The 19879-nt window shown below is 46.2% G+C and overlaps 1 protein-coding gene across 1 annotated transcript in view; it reads left to right on the top strand.

Annotated features, from left to right (window-relative positions):
• The first annotated feature begins 32 nt into the window (after nucleotides 1–32).
• Nucleotides 33–19879, top strand: part of LOC143214829 (uncharacterized) — a 32885-nt gene continuing 13038 nt past the window's right edge. The window contains exons 1-2 of the mRNA XM_076436276.1: nucleotides 33–904; nucleotides 19134–19227. Coding sequence (XP_076292391.1) covers nucleotides 863–904; nucleotides 19134–19227 — 136 coding nt within the window. The 5' untranslated portion in view covers nucleotides 33–862. The remainder of the gene's footprint in view (nucleotides 905–19133; nucleotides 19228–19879) is intronic.

The following is a 19879-nucleotide window of genomic DNA, read 5'->3' as shown; positions in this document are numbered from 1 at the left end:
TTCTGGAGGGGAGGAAAGGCAGCTGCAAGCAGTCGGTGCAAGGGAGAGGTTGGTTCGGGGTGGACGAGGATGAACGCAGTGTCATGGAGGCAGGTCTGGCCTGCTGGCTGTCTGTCGACGGTCGACCTGCTCCCTGGCTTACCTGACAGTGCTCGCCAGTGTTTCCACAGCCGCGTACACCGATGGATCGTCCCGCGATCCTCTCGTGAGCCCGCTCCGCTCGCCGGACTCGGATTCTCCTCGTCATCCGTCGTCATCCCCCTAAATCAACCCGTTCTACGTCGCGTAGATCCGATTTAGACGCTCCGGACAATCCGACCGGATCTAGAAGACCTCGAACGAGGTTCTGCCAGAAGTCTAAAGACAACACCGATCGATTTCGACGTTGAACACACGACCCTGAAGAGGCTTCCTCTGGCCACGGGATCGGTCCTCGAGGGAAAACCCCGGTGAAAAGGACCGAGAGGTGACGGGTGAGGAGGGAGAGTAGTGACACGTTGCGATACGATCGATCCAACACCGGGGAAGTTACATGCGTTTAAACGGACTGGCTTTCGGCGAGCGATCGCGGGCCACCAGCGGCAATGTGCTCGTGACAGCCAGGCCTCGGCTCGAAATCGGTGCTCGACTAGGTCTCCTCGACTCCAGCTGGATCTTCTTCGGCTAGTCTTCGTCTTCGTCTTCTTCTTCTTCTTCTTCTTCTTCGACGACGACGACGACGACGAAGCAACTGACGATTCTTCCAGAGGCTTCTGACCCGCGGCACCCGCAAGAACGCGAGGAACAAGACCAGCACGAGGAGGAAACGGATAAAACGTGGGCGTTGAGTGATTGTTGTCGGTGCTAGTTTCCATTCGGAGTCATGAGAGATACCAGCGATATGATGGAGGACGCCTTGTCCGAGGTACGTAGCAGATAAGTCTGGCCCCGTGGACCTAGAGTGTCCTCGGGATTTTCATGTTTCAAGATTTTGTTGAGTTGCGAGGAATCTAGTGGCTCGGGAATTGTTTAAAAGGGTCTGTGACAACTGGAGGTTCGTTCTCGAGTTTCGCGTCTTGATTTAGAGTAGAATTTCGTAGCGGATTTTGGTCGTTGCTTCCGCGAGGACTTGATTGTACAGCAGAAACTGGGTTCTCTAACACGTCGAGACAGTCAATTAAAAATGTCCTCTTCATCCTCTTCATCTTAGTCGTTGTTCGAAGGGGTACAAGATGACGGGACGGTCGTTTCCTAGCGTCGACTTTGCAGTACGATTTAGAAACACATTGTGCGGCGTGTAGTGGCCCGTTTATGGAGGTCCCGGTGAGGAAACTCGGTCTACGCTCTCGCCTCGGCGCCCAGTCCGGCGATTTAAAACGTTATTTTTACTCGAGAACCGGAGCCGCGGGTGCGCTAAACGCCTCCAGGACGATTTAAAGGGGTTTTCTTTCTTGCGGCACATTTTTCCACACTGGATTTCCGTCGTTGGCTAAATTATTGGGTCGATCCGATGGGTCCCTAGATTTCACCTTTCCTTTTACTGCCTTAACTTGCGGGTTCCCCCGCAAAACCCCGGTACCTCGGGACACCATTCACTAAACGCAACGACTGCTTGCGTTTTTTCATCCTCTGGTGATTGTAACTTGACTGACATTGCAATTTGCAAGGACCACTACTGTTTAAAGTACCAACAAATGATCAATTCTAATGTCAACGCACACACACATACCTAGCAAACTGTTTGTTCACGTTTCAACTAGAATCGTTAATGTTGCGATAAGACTCTATTCTTCGCTCCTCCGTCTTATCTTGGTTGGGACTTTTTAATTGTTAGCCGGTCTAATTAAATGTACGATAAAAGCCCGAGATACACCCGTTATCTGTAACAATGAGCGACGCTATCTCCTTAATAAAATGGTAATGCGAAGTCTCTTAAACCAACCAAACTTTGAAACATTTCGCTCTAAAAGATATCTGCTATAATTTACACGTAAGCTATGCTTTGCTGCGTATGCTGAAACTATCAAGTATTTTAATCATTCTTCGACCGAGGAAGTTCCGCAACGTTTCTGATTCTGGGCGAATTTTATGAGATACGAATTGTAGTTTAATTCATATGATTAATTCGTGCGATCTACGATCGCCTGTTTCATTTTCGCCAGAAATCTTCAAGCGAGAGATATTACCTTCGTCTTCGACAAGTTTTTAAAAGAGGGATTTCTCGATGATTATGGGTTTCGATCAGAAAACGGTCCTTCGGCAACCAGGCCCGCAGAAATGGCGAGGTCCCCGTGGGAAAAAGACGGGTTAAATTGCACCTGTTTGCGTCACCGGTGATAAATTACTGTATTTGGATTTGACTCGGCCCCATTGTCAGTTAATCGTGTTATTTCGGATTCGATGCACTTTCCCGTCGCCGGGGGTATTAAATTTCGCGCGTATGCGTCGGATCATGAATCCGGGGGCCATTATCGGTTATGTTCTTCCGCGTGTCCGCGTGTGTTCGCGCTCCTCCCATACCTATCCGCTCTCTCGCAAACTCTCTCGGTTGGCTCCCTTTGCATTCTATTCGGCGACTTCCCAGCTCTCGGATCGATTCGAATCGAATTTTTATATCAATTTTCCGACGTCATTTCGCGAACGGGAGCGCGATTAATCCGAGCAAAGTTTCTCCCGTACGAATACCGATAAAAATTTATACGATGCATCCCTGGAAAACGGTCTCTCTCCTCTCTCTCTCTCTCCGAACAGTTTGATCGTTGCCTGAAAAAGGCCTTCGCTCGAAACCGATGATTATTTAACGGGACACACCGAGTTTGTTCGAGTGAAACCAGAATGTCTACCGTTTCACGAAACGGGGAAAAAGAGAAAAATAAAGCATCGTTTTAAATGGTCCGATCTCGTTTTTCCAGCGAGACTTGTCTCTCTCTCTCTCTCTCTCTGTTTTGCTTTCAACCGGTCGTTAATTATAAAAGATCGAACGGTGCGTCGCGTCGTCGCGACAAATAACTTTCCTTTTTCCTCAGAAAACCAGTTTGTAGTGTACGATGCGTCGCGCGTCGTGGCGCGACATTCTCACGGTTTAATTGCTGTCGAAAAAGGCCCGCGATCGCTTTCGCTGAACCGTGCGCATTTATCGCAATCCCAGACAGAGCCGAGGAGAGAACTCGCTTTTCAGAAACCACGGCGAGCTCTTGTTTAGCCGTCCGAATGAATATTCGACGCGTCTCCCTCGCGCCTCATAAAACGCCGGAAATGAAGCCGCTTGAAAAATTAATGTTGCGAGAGCCTTCGGTTGTCGGCTACGGCTTCGAAAAAGTGGAAAGATTCGCTTCGCGCAGGAGCGTGGAGTCCTCGGGATTCGATCGAATGGAAGCTGTGTTTGCTATGTAATTATGTAATACATTAATTATCGTGTCTACAAGAAATACCTTGAGCAAGAATTGTAAAAATGGTCCGCCGTGCGAGGATAAAAGCTCAACAGCCAGAGCGAATCTCCGTCTAATCACATCAACTCACCCCATAAGGAACATCATGGCAGAAAAATCCTCGGTTTCCTTATTATCCCTCTCGGCGAATTTTTCCCTCGCAAATCAGTGTGCGGAGGAGTCATAGTCAGCGGTGCTCGTCTCCGCCGTGTGTTTAACATCCTTCCGGTTAGCGTTTCACCCCGAAAGGGTGCAACCCGAGGCGTCTGCTGGCTAGATGGTGGATAGGAAACGTCTCTCGACAATGGAGCGAAAGTGTCTGAAGGATCTTTTTCCGGGCGGAATGGAGAAGTTGTCGGAGGAGGATAGAAACAGCGAGAGCAAGAGATAAAGAGAGAGGAACAGACATGGTACATAGGAGAAAACAGAATGAGACGAAAAAAGATGGCGAAGGGTAGGTGTAGCGAGCAGATAAAATTCCTTGTTGGCGTCGGCGTTAATTGGATTTCTTGGTGTGTTTCCAGCACACGGGAACCCGGGAGGTTTTGAATGCGTCTCTATCAATGTGTCCGTGTGTTTGCTCGTGCCCGTCTGTATTTGGCAACGTGCATTGTTTGCGTGTATGTGTGTCTGTTTCGTGCGAACGTGATCGCGCGAGCACGTCCACGGAACAAAATGTGTTTGTTATGCCTATAAATAGAATGTTGCCGTTTAGCTGGTAATGCCGGAGCATCGATCGCTGCGCGGAGGAAATGTCGGTCGGCGTATCAGGGCTTGCTCGCCGCTAATTAAAACGTTAATGGTACTCGGCGCATACCAATTAAAGCCGATGCGTTCCCGTCGAGTGTATTAACAGTAATTTCGTGCGTTTAATAATCGCCGGCCACCGAGAAACGCGCTCCACCAACGACCTTAACGTCGAAACGCCGAGCTTCTGCGGGAAACTGGAACCAGGAACGCGCCATCGGGTTCGCCTAAATTGCTCCACCGACGACCTTTATGCTCCCGAAAATATGATAGTCCAGCCAGAGATAGTCCAGACCCGTACCCGACCTCCGCGATCTAGTAATTGCTACGAAATTTGTGTTTCCGACCACCGTATCGGTCGCTCCTGCTCATCGATTCGGTGTTTCCATGTTGATCCTGAATCTTATATTTTTATTGATTTTTAAAATTCAGAAATATATCTTTGACTTTGTTGATTATTATAAGTGGTTGGACTACCGGACGTGACGTCAGCCAGAACTCCGTCTAGCTCTCCTGGTCGTCGAACATCTGCAATTATGACGGGAGAAACACCGCTTCCGAGCTCAACGATCCGCGGAATTATGCAAGCGCTCTTGCCTTCGTTGTCAAAGTTCGAAAACGTTGTTCCATCGGCTCAATTAGCAATTCAATTGGCGTGGCCCGTTTCCGGGTACATCCGTGATTTCGTCGATTCGCGGAAAAACAGGGAATCATGTCGCGAATTCGTCACCCGGGAACTTTGCATAACGCTGTTTGCCAGAAGATACTCGAGCGAAACGCACCTGTGCTCGACACAAATATTCTCAAACAGAACGAACGAAAAAAAATTTCATCTCACGTATTTAAATAGAAAATGGAAATGATCAGCGCATAAATTCGTAGCGATAACGAGGGAAAATTTCCGAAGACAAAGGGCGGAGATTCCGCAAACAATAATCGCAGTCCCAGCCGGAGAAACAGGTTCTCCCGGTAGGGTTTTAAACGGCGGAACAAATTTCGAAGTTTAATATTGCCGGGCACTAATTGAAATTTTCTTTCGACTCCCGCTTTCAATCTTCCAGCGAGCCAGCAGCCGCCCGAGGGTAAAAACGAGACATTCTTTCTTTTCCTTTCACATCCACTGGCAGCCAGAGCAGAGCAGCCCCTCACTTTAGCCGTTGTTTCTCCATTCGACAATTTCCAAGCGCGGAACTTTTCATCCGCAATTTTCCATTATCAAGGCCGCGTCAGAAGGGTGGGCCCACGGGGGAGAGAGAGAGAGAGAGAGAGAGAGAGAGAGAGAGAGAGAGAGAGAGAGAGAGAGAGAGAGAGAGAGAGAGAGGAAGGGAAAAACATTTTCCGACCTTCCCCTGAAAATGGTGGTTTTCAGTGTTCTACAGGCTCGCGGGCCGACTCGCAATTACATAATTCACCGTCGCATCGGGATCTTGATAAAATACAAAAGTTGCGATTACACGCCGCGCCGGCGTAACTTCCTCCTGGCACATATTACTTTCCGTGGCATACACTGTGCTTTCAACTTCTACCTTCCTGTCGGAATGCACGGGGTGTCCTAGGTAAGACGATCTTGTCGAATAAACACGAATTTTCTAAAGAATCGTTGTACGAATATTGTAGATGAAGATTCAAATGAGGCCACGGTGCTCCAAGGAAAGAGATCAATTCGTGTCCCGGGATGTCCTCGCCCTTCCAGGGACGTCACCATAGCGATATCGTCGTCGGAACTGTCTAAATGTGCCCGCGTATGGCAATAATGTTTATTTACGACCTCGCGAAACTGTACCGACGACGATACTTTTCCCCGCCGTGGCGGAAATGCAGCTGCCATGGAAATTGATTTCGCTGAGAGCTCTGCTTGCTTTTCAGATGCGACCGTTATGCACGCTCGGTTGCGTTATGCAGTTTTCAAACTTCTGCATACGCGAACTTAATGTTTGGCGTGCGCACCGCTGTCTATTCGAATATTACGAATAAATTCGCGGAACGAAGATATTCTAGAGTCCCTATAAATAATTAATTTGCTCCGCCGTATACAGTAGCCATTGTTCTCAAGCAATATTTTCCATTGTATCTCAACAAATCCATGAAAACTTCAGCACTCGGACAAGATTGTTAAAGTGCGCGAAGCTCGAGTTACCAGAGAGTCAGATGAAAACATAGTTGGAAGAAGTATCGACCTCGTTTATTTTTAATTCATCCTGTCTAAGTAGATACAGGTTATTCGAGAAGTTGCCGGTATTCCCGAGGCTCCAGCTACAATATCGTACAGTTTCAAACTAACTTAACCACTTACGGAACAATAGCAGCAAGTTAGCTGCAAAAATTATCGCGTATAATGAGGAAACTTTGCAAAGCTGTAGGTGTTTGGGTATTGTACCGCGACCGTGTACCGGGTGTTCGCGTTTTAACCTTTCGCTAGTGCGGCGGTGACGAGAACTACGTACAATTCGAAGAAATATTTTCTCGCCGAGGAAAACCGGCGACGCGCGCGCGAATCGTCCGAAACTTGTTCCGGGTTCGCGAAAGTTCTCCCTCGACATTTCTGCGCCCCCTCGGAATCCTTATCAGTTCCCGGGGCTCGCATTCCGGCGAGCGAATCTAAATTTCAAATGGAATCTTATTTCGCGAGACTGAAAACTTTCTTCTTTCTCCCTTTTTTCCTACCCCCTCTATATTTTCGTTTTCGCGGAGCTTCCCTTTGAACTTCCTCCTGCTGGAATTCTCCCGCGAATTCAATCCCACCCTTGAGGTCCACGATTTCCCTTCGGCAAGCTTTCGCTCCACTATCCGCGCTTAGAACACTGGCTTTTGTTGATTTGAAAGCATTCGAATATCAGCGAACTTTCGGCAACTTCGTTATTTCGCTGAAGCTACGCACTTTTTGGATCGGGCGGGTGTTTTAATAGTTGACGAGTCGATCCAGGACGAAGTATCAATCTCTCCAAAGAAAAAGAAACCTCGCCGGCTGAATAATTCATCGAGGAAACGATGAAACACGTTCCCCAAGCTCTCGGATGACAAGATCGATCCGCAAGAATGAAAAACCGCGCTTGGTCACGCTTCTGAGATTCGACAGCGCACTTGCTAAACTGAAACGCAACTATCGTGAACGCTTTTGTTCGGTTTTTCTTGTTTTAATCCATCGGTATGATACCGGGCTATTTGTCGAACGGCACTTTTATTCTCTCTCTATTCCCTGCCATAACGTCGCGTCGAGCATTATTCCGTTATAGAGTGTCGCGCTTGCGTCGATTCTGCTGAACGCCCCCGTTTTATCGGGTTCTCGGTGTAAAATCGATTTATAGCATGCAAAACACAAACGGGCCCCGGGTATCGGTATCATATTTACGATATATCAATATATCGTTTACGAGGCGAGTCGGACGTTTTGTTGGCCTTTTTACGGCACCTTGCGCATCCGGCCCGCGTAAGAGTATCGATATTCGATACCGGCGCTTTTTCTCTTGCGCCCTCGTAGCCCCCCTAGCGGCTCTCGCATTGCCGATAACTGCGTTTCAATAAAACGAGCAGTGCATGAAAATGTTGTAAGCGAATTACGACTGGCCGGGATCGTCCCCCAACTTTCTATTACCCTCGATTACGCGATTATCTGTCTGCTCGAACACACGTTCCGTTCATTTTCTTCCTCGTTTCGCGACCGTGGTGTTCGATCAGGAATAACTCTTACTTCCTGCACCGTTCATTTGAAACTCGTTTCGATTAGCACCTCTTATCCTTAATTACATGGGAAATTATCTTTAGGGAATTACCGGGCTGGTTGCGTCGAGATGCTAATTTCTCGAATGATGTGCCAATGCTTTTACTCTTCGAGAAAATTGTATGTATTGTTAAAAAATCATATTATAATTTGATATTATTTAATCCACGTACATTTTATTATATATTATCATCGCGATAATTCATTTTCGTTGTCATACGATCCTGTCGGACAACCAACGTTTCCAATTCGACCGAGCACAGGATTATCGTTACCTCTCGTCATAAATAATTCCCGTTCTGTGCCGTTAATTTAAAACAGCTCCCGTCCAATGCTATTATCAATTTATCGCGGAATAATTTTACAGAAAGTTGCTTTTTCAGAAACATTCCGATAAATTCTAATATCCAGCGTCTCTCTGTACGTTTCTTCGCAAAAATATGTATTTTCGCGTTTCCTCGTCGAATAAACTACTATGTATAAGCCCGAGAAACGTTGAGTTTAATTAATATACGTGCCGTGTAATCGTCTTTCCGATCCAGGAATATAATTCGATTTCTTAAAACGGCCATTTTTCAGCGTCCCGTCACTTCCGCTTTCCACAAAATAAATTGGTCCAGTCCGGAATACAATTAATATCAATTTATTCGATGTGTTCTGGCATAATCAACGGTCCATTCCAATTTACTCGGCGGAGCTTGTCCACCAGTTCGGGATTCCAATTCGACCGAATAATCAGCCGTATAGCTATTTATTCCTGTCGATGAATTAACATTCGCCCCCGATTCGCCGGTTAATTACAAGCCATTAGTTTACTAAAAAGTTTACTCACAGACAGGAATCCGTATTCCGGCTAATTAGTCGGCTGTTCCCCGCGCGAATATTCATTTGCATTTCTAGATTATCATCCGAGTTCATTACCATAATCCCGGAGCACACCCCACCTCCCCTACGGCGTAGAGTACTTTTACTTTTGCCAATTTGCCAGCGTTTACCGGTCGACCGTGTTTGCAACCGACGGTGACGTTTTTCCGCCATTCTTTTCAATTAGTGCAACAACGAGCCTCGCAACAATCTACAAAGTTGCACGAAATTGCAATTTCAACGCGAAGTCCGTGGAGTTTTCTGCTGATCCAAGCCGACTTCTCCTTTCTTAACATGGGCAATCGACTTTTCAGAATTCTTTGTATAGGCGTAAAGGAGCTAATCAACTCGATACTTCGTGTATGCTTTTATTATTCTTGTAGCTCGCCACTTAAATATTTTCAAGACCATTTCGCAGGTTGCCATTTGTGGCAAATTTTAAACTAAATGAATTCAATGTAATTTTTACGGTACTGTGAAACATATGGAACTCATTTAGCCCTTAGCACTCGAGCGTTGACTCAGAGAGATAGAGTCACCACTAAAAATTGCTGTACTATTACTTAAAATATTGTTTAGATTGTTCAATATGTTGGTATCTAATCAATTACTAAACATTTGAGTATTGTATGAGTTATTACATCAATTTCATGTTCACACAAAGAAAAAAATTAATACGGGATGGAATTATTTTAAGTCAGGTTCTAGGTAAACAAGAAATACATATTACTTAGAGACCACTATCATAATTATGGGCACAATGAATGGCACAGACGCGACGACCCGTTCCAAATCCGAAATACGACGTGTTTCGCGAATCGCGTGACCTTCCTTCATTCTCCGACAACGTTCCGGAGGCGGCGCGTTACAATTTGTTATATCGCGGCGAGATACACAACAAGTATTGTTCAACGGAACTATGTGTGCTCGGGTCGCGACGATAATCGTAACGCATGGGGCGCGTTGTCGTGCGACGCGATCGTGTTCGACCATAATGGGGCCCCTTGTCATAAAATCTGTCGTGCGACAGCGGGGTTCAACGTACAATCGCAACCCGTGTGATTGCACCGCGATTTTCTGTACCGTTTTAACCCGCAAACGGAAACATTAAACGAGCCGCGGCACGAGATGAATCGCCGCAATTTTGCGAAATTGTACCCGTACGCTTTTAATGCTAGGGAACTTCTCCCGAGTGATTCCGAAGAGTTTTGCGAATTTAGAGCGACCTTCCCTTCGCAAATCGAACCGGAAATCTCTGGCCGATTGAGACACGAATCTCCGGAAATATATATAAAGTACCATTTTATTTTACATTCCGTCCCAAATGAACAGATTTAATTTCAGTATCTGTAAATTCCCCGAGCAAAATATAAGTTTGCAGAAAGGTGTACATTCTCTCTCAAAGCTGAAGCCCACATAAATGTTCCTTAACCGTTACTTAAAAAGTATACGATCAGGATAAACCAATTAGACGGCAACATTTGTATCGAACGAAATAATTCGGAAGCTCCGAATAAGGTGAGACAGGTGTCCGGGATTGGATATCACAAAGGGGGGTTCAACATTGCTCGCAGAAAAAGTCGGTGGCTAAATTTCGATAATATTGGGCGGTCGTTAGGTTTGCACGAGGGCCCCTAAGAAACACGGGGCGACACATCGTATACATTTAAAACACGATAATTCGATAGGCGGGGATTCGGTGTTCGGGAAACGTTTATTGTATCGAGTCAATATTTTACTGGCTCTTTTCCGGGTGCCGTCGCGCCGCTGCCTTCCCTGTAAAAATATCGGTTTTCGATAACAGATAGTGCGCCGACCCGACTACACTGTTCCCCGTGCGAATTAAATGGTACACGAACGCGTGAATTAAAAAAGGAAAAAGGGGACACAGACGAAGGGAGAGAGAGAGAGAAGAGAAAACGATACTGGATTCGTTCGTGGATCCAGTTTCATTAGCGAGCGTCCCCTATTAATTAATTACGGTCTTCGAGCGAGATGGAATCGTCGAATCATCTTAATCGTGATCCTATTGCTCCGACGCGAACCGCTTGGTTGCTTGCTGAATGATGTTCCATTTGATATTGCTTCTCCGACTCTCGTTATTGTCGCTTTGACACTTCTACGCCATTGGGAGACTGTAGTGATGAATTTAACTCTCATTATACACTTCATACTCACTGTATCAATCACGTTTCTAACGAGGTCTAGTCACCAGACTGCAGCAAAGCAGGATCGCAACAAAGCAAAAACCTCATTAAATTTCTTTAAATCTTCGATTTAAATGCAATTGCATAAATACGAACCGAAGCAGCTTCCTAATAAATAATTAATCTCCGAATGGTCTACGGTCGGCGGTGCTTAGAAATTCGTTGGATCGGCGCGTTAACGTTCTTCTCTAGTAGCATCGTTAAACAGAATCTATTTACCCGATCCAATTAAGGCCCATAAATCGGTCTTTTCATTACGCGCGGCGGTAGCAGCTGCGTAAAGTGATCAGATAATTGTCGAATTCATAATTCACCGACCGGGCAGAATTTTAATTCAGCACGCGCGCTTTTGGGAATCAATTAGCCGGGGCAGAGAGAAAGAGAGAGGGAGAGAGAGCGAGAGAGAAAGAGAGAGAACCGGTAGCCGGTCTCCCCGCTGGTCGGAAGATTTATTTCCCAATTTTCGATCGTTTTGCCGGAAACTAATGACTGCTCGGTTTTGCGAGCCCAAGCACGACGACGTTACCCGCCGGGAGAACCTAAAATAAGGTAAATAAAAGGCACAAAACGTTGATAGATTTATCGATTTACCCCCTGCGAGAGAGAAGAGGGGAAAGCGATTGCTGCTACTTGTTATCCGAGGAATTAATTAATCTAATTTATATTAAACGCGGGCCACAGGGGGCGCCGCGGGGGTTGAACGACCCCCGGGGGTCCCGCGTTATTAAAATTCCTCGGTATTTGCAATTTAGATCGATTGCCGGCCAAGCGAAGACCGGAACTAATTTGCGCGAGCGTTTTATGGACAAATTAGTCGCGTTTGTCGGGCATTTATGCGTCCAGAAAATTGATAAGCCTGATGAAGGGTTGTCCCGGACGGTAACGAGCCTGATTTGCGATCAACGTTCCACGGCCGAGCTAGTCCCGAGGGCGGGGGTGCGTTCCGAAGGAATAAACGGCATGTACGAATCAACATTATCGTACAGACTCTAATAGTTATTAATTCTTCCGACAACTCGGTTAAACTATAACACTATAAATGCATTATGAACATTATATACGTTGATGCATTATTTTTTAAAAAGTATTCCTCTCGCTGTGGACCTGTCGAATTGTTTCAAGCATTAATCTATTTGTTCCTAAGCGTTTTTTCACTAACAGACTAAATTAGCAAAGCTAAGTTAACGATGCTGTAGCCATCCGATGAATTTGTTACCGGGTCGTTAATTACCATTTTCTTTTTTTAGATTTTACCTCGCGTGATTATCGTTCCCGATTAATACGCCCGGGCGTAGATCATCAAAGAGATGGATCGGGTCGATGGTTCAATTATCTCTAAAGAGAGAAGAAAGAGAGAGAGACGGGTAAAGGGGTGAGAGCCTTGAAAAGATGAGAAAAAAAATCCAGCATCACGCTGCACCAGCGTATTTACACTTTACCCGCTTATGCGCCGGCTAATCCATCTTCCCGTTCATTTTCTACCTCGTTACGGACTTTTATTTAACGAGCACCGGCCGGGCCCCTGCCACGCTTACCCCGGTTGTCCGTCATCCCCACGGGATACGTTTTATTGCGCGAAACCTGCCGGTAATCCGTGTAGAACACGCCGAATTTTATCTCGTCGCTCTAATGTTAATTAGCTCTGATAAATTATTCGCTGTTTGCTCCGGCTGGAACTGTTCAACGTTGTTCCCGTTCGTGAAACGCTCGCGCACTTCCCCTATCCTCGATGGCCATAGAAAAATAGAATTCGTAAAATTGGATGATTTAGCGTAGATAAGAATTACCAGACTGCGAATTTTCTGCAATTAAAACAGAGTAGGTGTGGAATTTAAAACGGCCGTAAATCCGTAAGCGTCGCATTAAGCGTGTTGAACGGTAAGCAGAAACGGCGAGACACGATGCATCGGGGTGCAGCGGGGTGCAACGGTGTCCCTTTGTCCAAGTAAAATTGCATTTCTGACGGCAGCATCCTCGGCTCGTGTCAAGGCCTCAATTAAACACGGTTCTCAAGTGGAAACCGGGTCAGTTTGCGGAAGAGTTTTATTTGCCGCCCTCCGAATCAATATCATGGATGCGCTATTAATCTACCCGCAGCGGTTCACCTCCCCGAGACATATTTTTATCGCGAAACAACCCTCGAATGGGGTCGAGAAAAGCGAGTCAACAAAATTACATTCCCGTGCCGAGGGAGCGAAAGCGAAATCCATTTCGCTCGCTTTTCCGCGCCGGCCCTTTTATTATACGCTCAAGGAATTGCTAAACAGAACGAAAATTGCTCCCATAAATTCAACGGCGAGCCCCGCGGATCATGTTTAATGGCCGCCAGGCTTCGAATGCTGAACCAGCGACCGGAAAAATTGATCGCGCCCCTTAAATCCCCGTTTTAACGACGCGTGAACCTGCAAGTGGACTGCGCAACCGTAGGTGACAGCTTTGCAAACGAATTTAGAGCATCGAACACCCGGAGATATTTCCGGGTTCGCGATCATAAGAGAATTTAGAATTGTATCGTCTTTCCTGTTGAGAAATATTCGGTTTTCTACACCGTTGATTGCAACGGAAAAATAAGAACTGCAACTGCACAGAGAACTGCAGCTCACCTGCACCTCGTCATTAGACTGTGCACACTGACGCGTTCATAAAATGTCTCGGGCACAAGGTCTTCGTTTACATACATCCCTTAACATGAAACGTGACAACACGAACCTATAAAAACATGTTTCAAGGAAATAAAACTGCCGAGATTTCTGTTTCAGAAATTGTAAAAATGCAGAATTTGCATAGAGATTCGCAATCCGTGCGTCACACATCGCAGTCTACAGCTCTCTGGTTTTAATTAAAATAATTCTACCTTACTCCGCGGCGTTTTTAGAAAAATGTGTGTAATTCTCGGCTGTGCCGAGCAGCGTCCAAAGTTTTAAATAAACTTTCTACGGTTTCTTCTACACGCGTCCGAGACGGCAGTTCATTAAGCCGGAATAAAACTCGAGGGAATCTCTGAATAGTCGGTTCCAGCGGTTTCCCACGCGAAATTGCTTCTGTAAATTCCGTGTCAGATGGTTTGAATCGGCCTGTAGATCGTGGGCGCCGCGCGACTCAAAGCTGAAAAATGTCCGGGAAAATTTTAATTCACCGTGTCGCTTTACCGTCTTTCCGGCCATAAAGTACGTCTTCGCGACACTGGGATCCATTTCGTCCTTATTACTCGCGAAAGAAAAAGCGCGAGGGAAGGGGAAGAGAAAAATTACGTTTCTAAATAAGACGAAAGCAAGGGAGGAAGGGCGAAAAAGCGAGGTAAAAAAGCCGGGGATAAAAAGGAGAGAAAAGATGAGAGAGGGAGGAGCGTAAGGGAAAAAGAAACTGCTTCCATAAACGTTCCACTCGCGGAATTAAAAACACGGACGAGAGCAGGCGGGGGGAAACGCGACGCGGAAAGTAATTTCAAAGTAGAAAAAGGGAGGGCGAGCACGGTGGATGGAAGGGCGGGGGGGGGGGGGGGAGGAGGGATGAAATACGAGCGGGCGGAGCGGAGGGGAAAATGAAAAAGTCGAATCAGATAGAGAAACAAATTTCCTTCCAGCTCGTAACAATAGAAAGTCAATTCCGCCTTTATTCCTTCGGCCAACTTTTACCCGAGCCAGAAGTTTTCGTTTCGCCGCGTTAACGCGTCCCTCTTTCCCACCTCTTTCACCCCGCCCCTTCCCTTCGGTCCTCCACGCTGCGATTTCATTCGCGAGCTTATTTTATCTGCGTTTATTACCATCGTTTCGCGGACCGTTTCCATTACTCTTCTTTCCAGGGATCCGCCGAATGGAAACGTTGCTCGGAAATTTATACAAACCGTTGAAAAAAAAGTTAGATTGAAGCCCCCAGGAAATTAATTACCAGACTTGGAAGCTTGCGCATCAAGGGACTGAAGAGTTCTCGGTTTTAGGTTCTCTTGCTTGCGTCTTTGATCTCGCTCTGCTGGTCGGTGTTATTCAAATTGTACACGGTTTTACATTTATCTAGATATTCTTTTTTGTCGGAGAAATATAGGACAAACGCTACAAAATGCGGAATCGGACGAAGAAGAACTTGTGCTAGTATTTTTCTTCCATTATGCGACCATAGTGCTGCGCCAGCTTATCAGAGGAACGCAGCACGGGAATTTCATCTGGTGATTGTGATTTCTTCGTGAATGGGGTATCGACTGTACGCGGAGGCTCAAAGGGAGTCGCCTTTTTTGAAATTATAATGAAGCGAGCCCGGATCGATGCAGTCTACGTTTAATCGCGCATAAATTGAGCAATCCTCTTTAATTACGTGCCTCGGGGGTCCCGCGGAAGAAGGACTTCGGGCTCTGGGATTTACATATTCCGAGGCACTTTGTGGGCCAACAGCCCGAAATCGCGTTTCCTGGTCCATCGAAATGCGCTCGGCTCGAGACACTGCCGTTGCAAATTGTCTTTATATGCGCCGCCGCCGCGCTGTTCTGAATCAGGAAGCTGGAATAATTTGTAATTAATTAGCCGAGAGAGAGAGAGAGAGACCATATCCTCTGTGTTCCACGGGATCGTCCAACGAAATAATCAATCGAACACGAACGTTTACACGGCCCGATTAAAACGGAACACTCGGTAGCGTTTCGCCGTAATCGAGCAATTTATCGCCGGCTGTTAAACTCACCTTAACACTCCCCGTATAAAATCAACAATGTTAATAAACTGCTGCCAATCTCCTTTGAAGATCCTCGGATTTTAAACGGATCCTTTCATTTCGGAACTTGCTCCAAGATATTATATATTTACGTATTATTCAATAATATTATTTTATGAGTTAAAAAATGCTATATAATTGTTTCGACCGCATTACAAATCAGTGAAATCACTGCAGGGTCCGAGCTCAGGGAATTTAGAGACCCGTTCGCGGATAATCGAGGCAAAAATTGGCCTGATAGCCGCATTTGCATTTTTTCGATGCGTTACCCGGTAGAATCATCGCTTTTTTCTTCGGCTGATTAATGCTCGTCCACTTTTAAGAGGCCTCATTGCCCGCGAAACGATCGGGTCCGGGGTTTTTTTAATACGCTCCCGTGTCAGCTCGAGAATTATCTTGTTCGAGAACGAAATCATTAAGGACCGCACGAATTTTCTGTACCGTTTCGCAGGATCGTAAACGACGGGCCCTTTATCATTCCGCGCGAAAGACTTTGTTGCAATCTCGAGGTTGTAACGCGCCAACGGCGATATAACGGAGGCGGACGCGTATTAAAAATGAGAAGGATCGTGGGACCCGGTCGTAGAGACGGTCAATAAAAGGGAACAAATCGGAATGAATGGGCGTGAATACTTTAGGAGGCTTGAATTGATTTTATTCATCGAGAATTTATGCGGACTCCCGAGAGCAACTGGCATGGAAATGTCGAGAGATTAATGCGGCTGATTCGAATTCGCCGATCGAATTAATTCATTGACAGTTTCGCTGGTGAACAGTATTCTAAAAGTATATAAAAAATGTTCCAGATTAAAGTAATTGAAGAGAATTAATTTGTATTTCGCTCCAGTTTGTTGCAAATCGCGTAAGAAATTTTTATTTCGCATAAAGAACCGCAACCTGGCCATCGGTTTTCATGAATATGCGAATGGGGAACAGAAAAGAAACTGCAGGGAGCAATTGTCAAAGTTTCGAGGCTGTCCAGCCAGAGACAAATCCCCGGGGCGAGTTTTACTATTTTGCTACCGAGTGGCCGGTTTATGGCTGACCTTGGTAGCCCGTAAATTCGGGAAATTTATTGCAACCACGGGACACACAGGGGTGGTCGGCGGTAGTGGATGGAGTTCGGTCGCGTGAAAATGCGTGGCACCCACTGACCCAGAGACACCGGGCAATAAACGTTCGAAAGCTACGGTGTGGCTGGCGTTATTGCGCCCGACGATGGCTTTCCACCGATTTTTCTGGGGGCTTAATTTTACGGTAACCCTAGAACGGCCTCGAAAGATCGAAAAACTTTCCCGAGAACGTCGGAGATTTATTTTCCCGAAGAACACGATGACGATCACCGGGGGGCGTGCTTTCACCGTAGAAAGCGATGGGGTTCGGAATTAAATCGGGGAGGTTCCGTGTCCCCTTGACGTTTAGCTTTTCCGCTTGTTACCATTCTTTCCCTTTTTGGATGCTTCAACCGACCATTCTGAACCAGTCAAGACGATTCGGTTTCGCTTCATGCCGCATTTCGAGCTTTTATGCTCTTGGTCCGAGTTGAAAATGTGGGGAGGAAACGCACATTGTAATTAGTAGACTGTCATCATTAACCCCTTGCCCTACTATTCATTTTACGATTTCAGTGATTAGAACATTTTTGTAGATCATAACTTCCTAAAAACGGAGAAATGTATATCTATCGTATTTCCAATAGCTGTACATTAATAAAACCAAAATAAAATTTTACATTTTTATCAGAATCTGTTCAGAATCTTCATCACGAGTCCGACACGATATTGCAAGACAAGTGGTTAATGCAGACAAATATCGTAGGTCCCTTTTCAACATTCCTTTCGTTCGCGAATGTCGTCGATCTTCTAAAATCATCAATATAGTATGGAAAGCAGTGGACAAGGGGGTAGAAACGAGATCAGTGGATCTCGCAGGGTTGAGCCGCAAGTTCCCACGTTGTCGATCGCAAATTCTCGCTTTCTCGGGCCAGATGCCGGCACTTTATAAAGTTCCCGGACGACGTTGTAATGTCCACTCTCGGGCCGATCCTGCGGCGCAGTTACCCGATCCTCTTTTTCTTTTATCCTCTGCACGGTCCGGTCGTCGTCGTCGTTGTGGGTCGACGGTGGAGAACGGTTTTCGGTGAAGAGGAGAGAGAGAGAGAGAGAGAGAGAGAGAGAGAGAGAGAGAGAGAGAGAGAGAGAGAGAGAGAGAGAGAGAGAGAGAGAGAGAGAGAACCAGAACAGTAGCCGAGAAAGAGACAGAGAGGTACAGGTACATAGCAGAGCAGTTTAATTCACCGGTTAACGAACAGCAGGAATTAGCGAGCCGGTCGGGCGAGGAATTTTATGGAAAAATCGGGGGAAGATATAATTAAACGTTCGCCGGCCGCGTGGACTGGCCGGTATCGTGTAATTTTGTTACGAATAACGCTTATTCTGGGAGAAAGTCGTAATGAGCGCACGCCGATTACAAAGTGCCACCTTAATTCGACCGCTGCGCCGGCCACCGGCCGCTTAATACGACCGCCTGCTTTTTGTACGTTTCAATTTTGGGAACGATGCCCGTGCCCGAGCCCCAGGAAGCGCTGACAACCGCAAGGAATCTCGTTAACCCTTCTGACGGCTGTTCTCCTCTTTTCCTTCTTTCTCTTTCCCACCGCTCTCTCTTTCTCTTTTTCGCAGTCTCTCCTACCTGTGCCAGCACATACACACGCCAATTTCGAAGCGTCACGGCCGATCCTTTCTTTTGCATTCTCTCGGCGATCGTTGCCCGTGTCTTCCCGGGTTTATGACTATATTAAACGAACCCCGTCCTCGCCTAACTTCCCGGAATCATCATCCGCGGGAACCGTTCATGATCCTGAGAGACGATCGATTGATTGTAGATCGCCACCGATGATTGAAATTATTCGGAATGTCTGCGCCGTTTCCATCGACGCATGTCGGAAGCTGTCGGTTCTCGAAGATTGACGGCGGTAATACCGGTGTAATTAAGTTTTAATTGAGATGTATTCGAGGCGAGTGCTGTAGAAGAGCACGGCTGCTTTGTGGTTTATTTGAGCTATCATTTTGTGAATAATTATTGAGCGGTCTTGTTCGGATAATTTGTTTTGAGTCGGTTAATGGGCGGTCTGGTTCGTGCCGAGTCGACGCCATTTTGGTACTTCTGTTTTCCTTGATGGCTAGTAGAGGATGCCGATTCTTAACGAGGTGTTGGTTGAATAGGTTGTCGATGCTACTTATCATGTACCGTATATTTAAATAAACAGTAGCTATTTTTAATTATGCGTTTAAAACACACAATGCATTGCTTCGAGAATGAATTGCTTAATAAGAAGAATTGTAAGAAAAATAGGGTGCACGGTTGTTCGACTGTTCTTTGTGAAGCGAGCCCTATACATTTCACAAGTGGGCCTCGTACAACGAGACAATCCGATTACTTTTAATTTTCAAGTCTGAAGGGTTCTAATAGTCGGTTCTTTTGTTACAGGATACCATGATGAACTGCGGGGGCGACGGAGGGGGTCTCGAGGACCTCGTCGACCTGGCCACCGACGTCGCGGACTCGTCTCCGACGATTCGAGGTAATTAGACTCTGCTTTTCACCCTTCCGACGAAGTCGATGCTTCCGAGGAACCCCCATAGCCTCGCTGTCGTTTAAAACGAGGTGCAGAGGGTGCGGATAATTGGGGGTGGGACGGAGCTTTGCTTTAGAGTTCATTAAAAAGCGCTGTGGTCCTTGGAAAATCATTGTCTCGGTCCAACGAAAATTACTTCCCAAATAAGTCACGGTCTTCTGAAATTTAAGTTCGGAACATTTTTCACCGTCTTTGATAAAATTAGGAATTTAATTCCATTCGCCTGTTCAAGAAAAAATTATACCGAACGAGGGTACAAAAGTTAGATTGAACGTAAAGGAAATAGAATCACAGAAACTGATGATAAATGATAAAGTAAATTGTGAACGTATCAGAAGCGTACTACAATCTCCCATTCGATCATCATTCGTTCAGACAGTACCAACCCGACGCTGATGCAAAGCTCCCCGTCCGAAAGGGTTCAAGGGACAATCTCCTTATAAATATCTTTATCGCAGGAACACTCCCCCGAGGCTTCACGGTAATTATCTCGCAACTACCCCATACAATTCTCGGAGACGATTCCACCGGCAATTGCCCTCGAATGTCGCAAGTTTCCCATTCTTTCCACGAGCGACCGTTATCTTCGAGGCGCTCG

This window comes from Lasioglossum baleicum, chromosome 13, assembly GCF_051020765.1.
Source record: "Lasioglossum baleicum chromosome 13, iyLasBale1, whole genome shotgun sequence".
NCBI classification, from domain to species: Eukaryota; Metazoa; Arthropoda; class Insecta; order Hymenoptera; family Halictidae; genus Lasioglossum; species Lasioglossum baleicum.
This window is presented reverse-complemented; position numbering and strand designations above follow the sequence as displayed.